Source organism: Sinocyclocheilus rhinocerous, unplaced genomic scaffold (assembly GCF_001515625.1).
Source record: "Sinocyclocheilus rhinocerous isolate Xijiao unplaced genomic scaffold, SAMN03320098_v1.1 scaffold1724, whole genome shotgun sequence".
Lineage (NCBI taxonomy): Eukaryota > Metazoa > Chordata > Actinopteri > Cypriniformes > Cyprinidae > Sinocyclocheilus > Sinocyclocheilus rhinocerous.
Window position 1 is genome coordinate 259,501 of NW_015626034.1, and position 13,461 is coordinate 272,961.

The 13,461-nt window shown below is 35.1% G+C and overlaps 1 protein-coding gene across 1 annotated transcript in view; it reads right to left on the reverse strand.

Moving 5' to 3' along the window:
- Positions 1–13,461, reverse strand: part of LOC107708536 (Niemann-Pick C1 protein-like) — a 34,796-nt gene that overhangs the window by 12,161 nt on the left and 9,174 nt on the right. The window contains exons 3-18 of the mRNA XM_016512802.1: positions 11,848–11,954; positions 10,455–10,615; positions 8,872–9,039; positions 8,400–8,649; positions 7,482–7,567; positions 6,160–6,527; positions 5,754–5,973; positions 5,140–5,247; positions 4,069–4,171; positions 3,726–3,915; positions 2,921–3,103; positions 2,584–2,698; positions 2,207–2,334; positions 1,824–1,958; positions 1,080–1,169; positions 795–985 (exon numbers count right to left, since the gene is read on the reverse strand). Of these exons, the coding sequence (XP_016368288.1) occupies positions 795–985; positions 1,080–1,169; positions 1,824–1,958; positions 2,207–2,334; positions 2,584–2,698; positions 2,921–3,103; positions 3,726–3,915; positions 4,069–4,171; positions 5,140–5,247; positions 5,754–5,973; positions 6,160–6,527; positions 7,482–7,567; positions 8,400–8,649; positions 8,872–9,039; positions 10,455–10,615; positions 11,848–11,954 (2,603 nt within the window). The remainder of the gene's footprint in view (positions 1–794; positions 986–1,079; positions 1,170–1,823; positions 1,959–2,206; positions 2,335–2,583; positions 2,699–2,920; positions 3,104–3,725; positions 3,916–4,068; positions 4,172–5,139; positions 5,248–5,753; positions 5,974–6,159; positions 6,528–7,481; positions 7,568–8,399; positions 8,650–8,871; positions 9,040–10,454; positions 10,616–11,847; positions 11,955–13,461) is intronic.

The window sequence follows — 13,461 nt, forward strand, 5'->3', positions numbered from 1 at the left end:
TAAACATTATGCACTTTTTTTCACAGATAGTCATGTTATCTTATGCGAATAAACGTGCATTAGTAATATTTTGCTCGATGCGCCCTCTTGTGGCCTCAGAAGAGAAGCCAAAAGCTTTTCTTCATCCTAACTGAAATTATGCATTTTAAATTCGAATAGAATTCGAATTTTGATAATATTTAAGTACAAAATTCGAATGTTGTTTTTCAGCCAATTTGACAGCCCTACTGCACTAGCATATTTTTTTTTTATTAATTAAAGGAGACTTAAACGAGTATCTCTAGTGAAGCAGCATGGAGAACCGCTGCTGGTATAAACACAAGCATTGACTAGAGTGGCCGGTGGCCGTGTTGGATCTGTAAAGTGCCGCAGATGTGTGCAGTGTAAATAAGGGGTTATCCAAACGTTAATGGCAAGGAAAGCCCTTTATACTTCAGAGCGGCCACGTATGAGGTGTTTCTTGGAGGTTATAGTACGTTAAAGAACGATTATGTGACTTATGGAAATGCGAAAAAAAAAAAAAAAAAAAAAAACCAATATCCATTGCAGTTTTGCGATATATTCCTTTTTCACATTTTCTGAAAAACCACCTCATGCAAGCTTAAAAACTTTTTTTGCGATATATGGAAGTTTTTGCAAAATAGACATTTTTCAATTAGGCGTATTTTCAATTCACAATTTCAATTTGCGCATTTTGAAGGGTAATGGAAGCGCGGCTACTGATACCAAAATAAGACTGCTTTACTGAAAGTAAACTTTTTCTCACTGGAAAGGTGTCAAAAAGTGTCACTCACAAGTTATTCAAGAGAGATGCGGTATAAATTTGCTGGACTAGAGAGTTGCTGTTGCAGCCCACTCCGCCACACACTGCGTTCTGACCCTCTGATGTTTTGTAGTCATGTCCATCCTCTACCACAAAGTAAACTGGCGCCCCAGTGTGCAGGTACTCACTCAGATTCCCAAAATAATCCAGCACATAGGAGTCCTGTGAGATGGTAAAGATTTATGTTCACAGTGACAACTATCAGGTTCTTTAGAATGCAAATATGTGCGAAGGGAGAGAATGGGTATATACGTACATCAGGCATGGACAATCTCTGATCAAGTCCAATCTCCACTTTATTAACAACAGCTATACTAAATGACAGCATTCCCACAAACACAGCAACCTGCAAAAGAGAATCAAAAATTCTGAAAAATGCCGAATTTGATAAAATCTATTTGTACAAAATTGCCATGTTTAAATAGCTTAACTGTTATACAGTAGCAGTTGCATCACAATTATTCATTTATTTTATTTAATTATTTGCTTTATATTACATCATTCATAATTAGTGCTGTCAAATGATTAATCACATCCAAAATAAATGTTTTTGTTTATATTATACAGTGGGTACGGAAAGTATTCAGACCCCCTTAAATTTTTCACTCTTTGTTATATTGCAGCCATTTGCTAAAATCATTTAAGTTAAATTTTTTTCCTCATTAATACGGTGTAAATTTATTTTGTATATAAATACACACACATACAGTATATATTTTGAAAATATTTACGTTTATACATTTATATGTTCATATTCTTATATATATAGTTAATATATAAACATGACATTTTTCTTAAATATATACATGCATGTGTTTGTATTTATATATACATAAATATACACAGTATACACATATTATGTAAACAAAAACTTTTATTTTGGATGCGATTAATCGCGATTAATCGTTTGACAGCACTATTCATAATGCATTAAAGTGTAATAAAAAAAATAAATTTAGATTAATACTATTTCTATTTTGTCTTGTTTCTTTACACTTACCACCAGGGGGCGCACCCAATCCTTCAAGATGAAAGGAGCATATATCTTCTTAAAAAAGCAGAACAGACAACCTTCGGATTTTCCCTGCTGTCCCTCAGACAACTTCACACAGCACAATATATCTGGACGATTTGCCTGGGAAACAAATAATAATAAAGAAAGAAAGAAATTAAGCCACATATCTGAAGCATCTCAAATCATTACATATTGAAACAAAAGTGCTTAATAAAACTACAGTGGGTAATCAATCACTTTTTAAGTATGAAATATGTTGCTGTGAATTATAATCTAATATTAAACCTACTTCATATTTCACTTTTTTTCTGTTCCTCTAATTCTGTTTTCTCCCACAGATAGTACTGGTGTGACCTTTGACCTCTCACCTCTTGTCTTTTGATGTCCAGGCCCAGCAGAGACACAAAGCAGCTGATCTGCAGAAGGAAGTCAATGAAGACGGCCAGACCAGCGAATAGAGAGAACGTCCTCACTGCAGGCATGCTAGACAGAGCACCTGGAGACATATGCAAATAGGAAAACTATAGTCATCTGGAAAGGGAAATGAGAGTCTCACTTTATGAAAGCTCCTTTGTCATATGTAATGCATATTATTGACAGTTTTTTTTTGTTTTGTTTTTTAATATTGCACAAAAACGTTTTACATATTTTATACTAATACTTCTGCAGATCTTATTCTGCTAAGGGGAAAAATAATGAAGAAAGAAAGAAAGTAAGTAAGTTAACAAGTCTGAGGATGGCATACCTAAAAAGAAAGCAACGGTCTCAGAGAAGGAAGAGAGGAACATGCTGGGAGCCACCTCTCCGAGGATACGTCCAATCTGCTGATGAAGCTCCTCCTCAGGCATTCGCTCATCCCTCTGAAGAAAAGAAAAATTTATTACTTGGCAGTTTTGTGAAGGCAAACGATCTCATCCATCATCAATCTTAAAAACACTGAAGTGAAAACAAAATTACCATTTAAAAACAGGAACTAAAAGGTGCTCGTCTGAACTATTTTAGTGGAATGAGTCAGTTGATATTAAGTCAACAAAAACAGTGTCATGTTGCAGCTGAATCTGCTCTCAGGAAACACCACCTACCTGGTAGGTTTGTACAATGATGAAGATGTTGTCCACACCCACAGCCAGCACGAGGAAAGGAATGACCTCAATGACGATAAGTGTTAGAGGGATGCCGATGTAGCTGAAGATACCAAGCGAACATGCGACTGAACTCAACACGATCAGGATACCGGCGATACCCAGAGAGATCTTAGAGTCCACCTGTGAAACGTGTAAAAATGCAGAGTTTAAAATAATTAGGACATGGAAGGTCAGCCTAAAGATGCATGCACAGGTCACACAGTCAAGTAAAAGAACAAAGAGTTCACAAACAAAAACAAATGATGTGTCACAAATGAAATGTGTCGATTGTGGCACTACATTTACAGTAGCACCTTAATGTAGTGCAGATGCGGGAAAGGGCTTAAGCGTTGAAGAACAGCATAGCCAAGCACTGAAATTGTAAGTGTATATTTCTTGTATGAGTGTATAAGGTTTATAGCATATTCTTTTGAATTAAGCAGTATCTATAATAGTGCTGTCAAACGATTAATCGTGATTTATATTCATATTCATATAATTCATATTATATAAAAATAGATTTTATATATAAACAACATTTTCCTTAAATATATACATGCATGTGTAAATAAATAAATAAATATACACAGAACACACATATATTATGTAAACAAAAACGTTTATTTCAGAAGCGATTAATTGCGATTAATCGTTTGACAGCACTAATCTATATATTTCATTTTGCATCACTACCAAACAAACATTTCGAAATGCTGTCACAGCATCAGAATTAAGGCCACATTTAGAATAAAGAGGGTCTTACCAACACTGTCCAGAAGCTGTTAATGTGTCCCAGAGCCAGTGAGATGTAGACAAACATGATGACATAGCTGATCACGATGGTGGTGACATCACTGTTGCTCTCGCGGTTGATCTCATCTTCAATGCTGCGCTCCGCACTGAATGAGATGGTCAGGTTGGGGTTGTCATAGTTCTTCACAAAGTCGATAAACCTGTAGAGGTATGGCCAATGGCGGTTACTCCTGAATGTACTGTATATGACCACAAAAGGGTTGCCATTCTAGATCAAACTATTCAGTTTAATAAGCTTTTCATAAAATAATTAGCCATAAGATATACTAAACAGATCATTTAATCAAACTTACACTTTCTCCCATGCTAAAGCTTTGCCTATTTTGTCTGTGTCATTCAGGTAGTTGTTGACAGGAAAGGTGATCACTAGAGCGGTGGCGTTGTTGTAAGCAGTACCTATACATGAGAGGACAAAACAGAAAAATTAAAGTTATTTTTAAGATTACAATGGGGAAAAAGACAATTACATAAGCTAAAATAAAGACCATTACTAGAGTATTACTATTACATACTAGATATGATTTGTGTCAAGAAAAACAAAATAAGAAAATTACAAAAACGTTAAGACAGAAAAAAAAAAAAAAAAAACAGCATTCATTAGTAATATAGCCAGTAAGAATGTTCTTCCAAAAGCACCGCCTCAAGTAGAGGTTGGTGTTAAAATTGCTAATAGAGCAGATTTAACTTACATATTTGTTTCAATTTACAATGTTAGAAAATATTTATATACACAGTATAGATCAAAACTTTGGGGTAAGCTTTTTTTAAAGAAATAATTATTTCATCAAGCAAGGATGCATTGAATATACTGAATGCATCACAGTTTCCATTAAAAAAAACAAAAAACTTTTTAACACTGATAATAATAAGAAATATTTCTTGAGCACCAAATCAAATCAGAATGATTTCTGAAGGATCATGTGCTATTAAAGACTGGCGTTAATGGCTGCTGAAAATTTAGCTTTGCCATCATCACAGGAGTAAATTGCATTTTAAAATATATTACAATAGAAAACGGTTACTTTTAAATTGTAATATTTCACAATATTGTGTTTTTTCTCTTGTGTCTTGGTAAGAAAAATTTATTTTTGCCGGTTTTACTTTATTATGATAGGACAGTAATTAGACAGGAAGTGTAATGGAAGAGAGAGGGGGGACAGGATTGGGAAAGGTCCACGAGTTGGGACTCGAACTCGGGTCGCCCGAAGCGCAATGGCGCTAAATGTCAGCTACTGGCATCGACTAAAAACATTTTTAAAGTCTTACTGACCCCAAATTTTCAAAAAGTAGGGTATGTTACCAAAATGAGATCACAATGACGTCTTTGTTCTATTGTATTTTATGTTTATTTCAGTCAAACTAACCCTCATATCCACCAAGAGCAAGCCAGGGGAAAACTGGTCCTCCAAATGTACCCATGCAGGCTTCATGCAAGGGGCTTGTGTCATCCAGGGCCGTGGGAGAACTAAGACCAAAGCAAAAGATAAGAAACAATTTAAACAGAGTTTATTCAGTTTAATTCACGTTTAAGTTTAACAAATACATTATGAATGTATTATCTTGCTAATTACTTATAAAGCCCTGAATGGTTTAGCACCTCAGTGACAACAGTGTGTCGGAGGGAAAACATATTTTTGTATTTTGTTGAAACAAGGTAGCATTTCCAGTTCCATAGTCCTGAAGTCAATGGGTTTTTTGGATGGGTTTTTCTTAAATGCCGAATTAAGGTCAGTGGCTCACATTATTCTACAACATAAAATACATCAGCAATTTATATATTTGTTTTTAAAAGTCTGAATTGCATTTAGGCTTTAAAATTCATAAAAGTTGTATTCATTTGATAGTATTGTCATGATGAAGAAAAAGTTTATAAACTGTTGCAGGGAATCAGGGTAATACTACCGTCCAGGGTGGCTTACAAAATTACATCACCACTGTATCACTCTATTAATCCAAAAGATTAATTAAAAAAAAAAAAAAAAAAAAAAATGAGTGTGGTAGTCAAAGTAGACAAAGAACTCGTCAGCAATCTCACGATCCAGGACTTCATGGCTGTTTTGGTAGTAGTTTAACACACTTAGGATGGTACAATTGTCATTGTAAGGAGCCAGTGGAGAAAGACAGATGTCTTTAAGAGTAACCGTCTCTCCCTTATATTCAGCTGTTAGGTTTGTAATTGCTGTCTGAAGATCCAACACCTACATCCAACAGAGCAAGAGTTGAGTATGGTGCATGGAGGATTGACTGAATGATTAAAACACTACAAGTATTATCATTGTGAATGATGCAACTTAAATGCTTTCAAAAAATGACGGTAAAAAATATCTTTTATAATGGCTTCGAAAGTATTTGGACACTTAGGTCACAATTTAAAAATGACTTGCCTGATGGAGGAGTGTTATGTTCAGAATGGAGGAGAAGTGGATGTCTGGTCCAGAGGTGGGTGAAAAAACGAACGATGCATTGACCGGGGTGGTGATGATGAGCTGCTCGGTGCGGAAAAATGGTCCGAAGTGCTGGTCGAAATAGTCCTTCTCCTGCCTGGCCCTACTGCTGGGAGACGACCAGAGCTCCACCGGGTTGGTTGTGATGCGCATGTAGGTCAGTCCGGCCGAGCAGATGGACACCAGCACCACGCTGGTCAGGATCACGGTTAAGGGGTGCTGCACACACAAGGAGCCCCAGCTGCTGAAGAGGACACGGAGACAGTTCTCAAAACGCTCGCCCAGTGTCTCGCAGCACGTAGCATCACCTAAGAAATAAGGACGACATTCAGTGAGGACCTGAACTGAGAACTTCTCTGTTACACATGTAACCCTCGTTCCCAGAAGGAGGGAACGGAGATGTTATGTTGACACTGAGGTGAGGGGTCTCCTAGTGACTGACTGAAAGAGAACCGTGTTACTGGATTACAGAGATGTGTGAATTTCAGCACCACTGTTATAAACAAATGCATTATGAAATAAATATTAATTTTAGCAAACAGTTTCCAGGGCATCTTTTTAAAAATCTAATTCAAGACTAAGACCATAAAGAAAAAACCCATACAATCACAAAATAAATAATGTCTGAGGACCATTATACTCAATTAAACTGACATCTAAACAGTCATGTAGTGAAATTGCTTTATGCACCAATATATCAACAAAAATATATATAAATCAAAGAAGATTAATCAAAGAGATAATTGTGCAGTAATAGTAAAACGTGTAAATGTGTGACAGGGCGAACCAGAGACCAGCTGTAAGAGTTTACGTTGAATTAAATGGCAGATACAATTTATTACAGAATAAGCAATATCAATAATAACCGAAACGCTATGCCTAAAATAGGACTTTTAATAATAAACAACCTCAAAATAAACCAGGACTCTTATAAAAAAAAAAATTAAAGATTACATTAAAAAAGTAAACATTTAAATAATAATAAAAAAAAAAAAATCTATGTATCATTACTCCCAGCTGCTCATTCAAAAAAAAAAAAAAAAAAAAGTCATAAAATGCACTTTTACAACCAACATACTAAAATGTAAAGACAAAAAAAAAAAATAAAGAAAAATTCATAATTCATCAACAGTAAAGCATAAAGTTTTGATTGCTCTGAAAGTGTAAGAGAGAGATGGCATCATCTCCAAATCCAAACCTTTTAAAATGATAATTAACACTACGTTATGCACAAAAATTACATTAAAAAAATATGCACTTACCAACGAAATCTGTGCCATCAGAGTTTATGGAGTGGGGCCGGTTGCTATCAAGAATTGGGCCATATTCAGATGTGACCATCCTCTTCCTGTAGTAAAGTAAAGTAGAAAATATTGAACTTTTTAAGCAACCTTACTGAAATAGTCTGTTTGATCCTGGATTGATGCGTGGACCCACCATAAACCAACACTATCTCTATTTGCAGATTTCAAACAACAATTATGTATACATAAATGCATCCCTCATACTGTATATTTGATTAAACCTGCATGTTTATGCTTAACTCATGGAAATCAGCAGGGACCGAGCAACTCAACAGCATACTAAAGTTTAACACACAATACAAATTCTATATTTTTAAGTTCAGTGTGTTATTCAAACATGTAACATATCGTGACTTTTTACTCACTGGTTTCATTTTCATCTGCATTGAACTTTGGTGTTTTAAGCAATAACATTCTTAGCACATTATGAGTTTTGGTTGAACAGAATTTGCTGAGTGTGTGTTATGCTAATGCTACACTACATTTCAGCTTATCACTTGATATGACCAGTCAAAGTGAAACTTTTAATTAGAAGTATAGATTATTGCTGTTGATGCTGTATCATGAGGTTAAAAACAAATAAAAAGCACATCCTAACAAGCTTCTTTCTTTCTTTCTTTCTTTCTCGGTTTCACTGTCTCAAACGCTCCAATAAATATGCAGATTTTTCCAAACAATTTTGTCTGAACCATTGTCACTAAGTATACAAAATGTACAACAGCTTGCGCATATTACCATAAACTACCATTTATGGCAAAATACACTATGCAATTTACTAATCAAATAAATCCCTTCTGCAATGTCACTTATTATTTTGAGGAACTTTCCCTCACAAATCTCTAATTTCATTGATTAGTGCATGTTTAGGTCACTTACCTATAACACCATGCCCCCAGCACAACTCCAAAGAAGATGATGAGGAAGGCTATATAAGAACACCACATGATGACGGTCATGGCGTCCAGGCCGAGGATGGTCCAGGGCGGAAGGACTGAGGGGGCCACGGGTGTGGGGCCGCACGCTTCACTGCAGTCCTGACATGAGCAGGGCCCCGAGCCGTCATCCAGAGACTGTGTACAGTTAAACGTCACGTTGCTCATGGGTGTCATGCCTGCAGTGGGTACATCTGGGGAGACCAAATATTTTTAAGACCCATATTATACATTTTCAGCACTGAAACCGATGTCAAGAATCTTGAAATGCTTTCAAGTACACTAAGCAGATTTTGAGGTCACATTATAGTTTGAAAGCAATAAAATGAGTGGATTACAAGCAACAATTCTGCAGTTTTTATGAGTTCAATCTCAGTAAAGTGTCTTGTGATTCTGAAAGTGTCTGTGTGTGGTACCTGAGAAAATCGGGTCAATAGCGAAGGGGACTTGGCCATTGTTGATATCGAACATGTACTTGATCCAGTTGTTGGGAGTGCACTGGCTAGCGTCTCTCCCGCACAGCAGACTGAGGGCTTTGACATTAGTGGAGGGGGCCTGAACGTCACTGCAGGCGTTATACATGGCTGCAGAGAGACATAAAAGAAATGACTGTGTTACATTTGTTACCTACAGTATTTTAATACAACAGTTACAGTTACAGTCCTCTAATTTGTCCTCAAACTTCACTTGTCTGCGTTCACGGTGTTCTAGACCAGTATATGCAAGTAGAGCAGAGTGTAAGCAAAAGACAGGAATTTAAAACAATGGTTAGTTTACAGTCCTCTAATATGATTGGCTTTAATATAGGACTTAATTCATTTAATATAAGAGTACAAGTAATTTTATATAAGAGTACTACTGGGACATTTGTATCACTTGTCTGCTTTCATTGTGTTCCAGACCAGTATATGCAAACAGTGTAGAGCTCAAGCAAAAGCAGAGTTAAGTATTTTTGCCTGAAGCAAGGAAAAAGTTTTCGGAAGTCAAGAGTGTTGGTGTTAGAGTGAGGTTTCTTTCACCAGCAAGCAGGAATAGACTACAGAGTGACTACAGAATGCTTTGAAATGGAAACAAGTCCTGATATGACCTGCTTTTAATACTGGACAAATAATAATAATTATAATAATAATAATAATAATAATAATAATAATAACAACCTATATATTAAATATCCTGAAAAACAAGTCTATCAATTAAGAAATACATAATAATAATTAGTGCGGTCAAATGATTAATCGCGATTCGCGATTAATCGCATCCAAAATAAAAGTTTTTGTTTACATAATATATGAGTGTGTACTGTGTATATGTATTATGTATATATAAATACACACACATTCAGTATATATTTTGAAATTATTTACATGTATATACATTTATACTATTATATTTCATATTATATATAAATATATTTAATACATAAACATAACATTTGTTTCTTAAATATATATACACATGCATGTGTTTGTATTTATATATACATAATACATATACACAGTACACACTCATATATTATGTAAACAAAAAACGTTTATTTTGCATGCGATTAATCTCGATTAATCATTTGACAGCACTAATAATTATTATTATTAACAATAATGATAAAAACAATAATAATTATTATTTTTATTATTATAGAAATAATTGTGTCAACAATAAGCAAGTAGTACATTATTAACAAATAATACTAAATTATTAATGTTGTTATTAGTAGAAGCAGTAAAAATTATGGGATATTATTACTAATATTAAGGTTAATAAATCCCTATTACCAAGAAATACTTCAAATTACCATATTTCTTAAATCATAAGAAATGCTTTAAAAAGTTCAAAGAACAATAAAAAAAACGACTACTGTGTTCATAATGTGTTTTAAATGTAGGTACCACTGTGGTACCACATGGTCTGTTTACCATCTGAATTTAGGGGTTCACATTCAAGTAAGTCACTTCTGAATCAAGTATCTGAAGCATCAGTAAATTTGTGATCTTCTCCTCACCATTGGCAAAGGTCTGGCTGATATAGTAGGTCACCTCGTCCACATTAGTTTTGCTTTTGTTAAATGCAGAGAACTGTGTGGAATTGACGAAATCACTCTGTCTGGGACTACAGGTAAGCTCACAGAACAGGGTCATGAAGTTGAAGAAACATGCCGGACACCTGACACACAAAAACAGAAACAACTTACAGCTTTTATGAAGTGCATATTATTTTACTGCCGGTGATTCTCCGGGTGATTTTCCCACTGTAAGCTGTGTCAGACAAGTACATGTTATTTTATACAACTGAAAACGTGACTTGGATGAATAAATAACCTGCTCGTGACTAGTGGTCGACCGATATATCGCCAAAGCCAATATATCGGCCGATATTTGGTACTTTTTAAATATCGGCATTGGCCGATACGTTTTCCTGTTTGGCCGATGCGTTCGAGGCGGGACTTTTATTTTGACGGCGCTGAGAACGGCAGTGCCTGGGCACACAGTGCTCCCATTCTCCCTCTTGTTCGCCGTTGTCGTTAACAGTTCTGTCTAAATACGGATAGAAGTCTGTCTAATAATCAGATAGAACGGTTAAACAAAGCATTTATATCATTTAAACAAATCTTTGAATGTCTAATAAACAACCAATTTCAAAAATCTTGCAAACTTAGTCGGGTCCAGTTGTGAGATCTTGTGAAGTGTGTATGTGTATCCTGCATGATCGCGTGTTCTCTGTGTGACAATCGGTCCGTGCGAATTGAATGCTGACAGGAGAGTTGTGCTTGACTGGAGATGCGTGATCGACAAACTTTAAACTAGTGATTTTAAATTATGCTGCGCTTTATGCATTTTCCCACTGTCATATTCATGTCATTTTCACTGTGTGCTGTATGTAAAATGAGTGTTACCTTGGCTTTATTTGAAAAAATATGATTAATGCACACAAACTTCCCAGAATACTGAGTGCCCTGTTGGTTACAGTGTTTACTTCCTTTTTAATTATAAAATGAGTGTTACCTTGGCTTTATTTGAAAAAATATGATTAATGCACACAAACTTCCCAGAATACTGAGTGCCCGGTTGGTTACAGGGTTTACTTCCTTTTTAATTATATTTTTATTAAATATTTATTTATATGTGAAAATACTTTGTCATCTAAAGTATAAGTATGTTTATTTAACACATTTATTTTTAAATCAATTTTAAAATGATTTCCAATTTCTTAAATATTAATTAAAATAAATAAAATTATATCGGCCATTGTCAACCATGTTTTCCAAGATATCGGCATCGGCTGTCAAAAAAAACCAATATCGGTCGACCACTACTCATGACTCAATAATGGGTCAAAGTTCTTATGCCACACAACAATCTTACAGTATTATCTTTATAGATATATATCAGTCATACCTGGACAGGTACTGAAGGGGGATCTGAATATTGTTTTTCAGTGTCTTGAGCTGTTGGGTGTCACAGCAAACTTTGTTGTCCCCATAGACCAGTCCTGGGCACAGCTCCTGCAAACAGTGTGAGAGGTCAGTGATTTTGCTTTCAATGAAATCATTCTCTTAACAGGTTGCTAAAAAAGCAAAATAGAATCTACTGCACAATGCTGTATACTTAAAAGACCCTTCTTTTTGAATTTGATCAAATTTGAGAAAATCTAAATAAAATTGAAAAAATTAAAATAAATGTAAAAAAAATACTGTATTACAGCAATGAGAATCACCATGAATATGAAAACAATAGGATTGTTCTACACAAAAAAAAAGCAAAGCAAAAGTCATCCTGATGCATAACAAGAATTTCTAATATATATAAAAATTTACAAAAAAAAATCATAATATTTAAAATATAACAACTCATAAAATTTTCTTTAGATTTTGGGGTAAAATAGGACCTGGACATAGGTTTGTGATCGCTTTTGACGACAATTTAAATAAAATCCTACTTGATTCTTTAACTGTTTGTCTCAAAAACGGGAGAACGCTTTAAAATTGTCTAAAAACAGACCCTCATTTTGCAATTCTGTTTGGTGGCACTAGTGGCGTAGAAATGACACACTTCACTAAATCTCCAACATTCAATTTTCATTGTATGTGCATGTAAATAGAGGTGGCCCAGAACACTGAAATGTGTTACCTACTGTAGTCTATAGGGCTTTATGGGTTCCTAAGATTTAAAGTACAGGAAATGCAAAGTGTGACGATATCACCCATGACTGAACAGTGTCTGCTCACATTGAATTCTTCAAACATTGATTCAGATTTTTTTTTTTTTTTCACTTTTTAACACCACGCCAGCATCAAGCCTATTTTCATGGCGATCTCGGAATAAATTACACAATGTATACAATTAACAAAAAGTTATCCACCTTTTTCTTGCCGTAAAAATGGGCGCAGCAGAACCGCTCCTTTTGCTGCTTGATATTGAAAATTGGTGTGTCTTACCATATTATTTTAATGTATTATCTTAATTATGAACACAGGTTTGTAGTGCAAACAGTTTTACCGTTTACTGCATGTTGTTATTCTTCTCGTTATTTCCCTTATAGCGGCTAATGAACCGGAAGTCTCACCCATATGCTTACTTCCGCGTTGAAGATAAAGGTGGATAAAATACATTTCAGATCTACACTAGACAAATTCTAAAATGCATTCAGGTGATACATTTTTAAATAAATCAGTTAAAGGGATAGTTCACCCAAAAATGAAAATTTTATGTTTATCTGCTTACCCCCAGGGCATCCAAGATGTAGGTGACTTTGTTTCTTCAGTAGAACACATTTGATGATTTTTAAGTCCAACCGTTGGGAGTCCATCAGTCTTATAATGGATGGCAATGGTAACAAAGTCTATGAGTGTAAAAAAAACATGCACAGACAAATCCAAATTAAACCCTGCAGCTCATGACGACACATTGATGTCCTAAGACACCAAACGATCGGTTTGTGCCAGAAATCGAACAATATTTATATCATTTTTTACCTCTAATACACCACTATGTCCAACTGTCTTTGTGCGC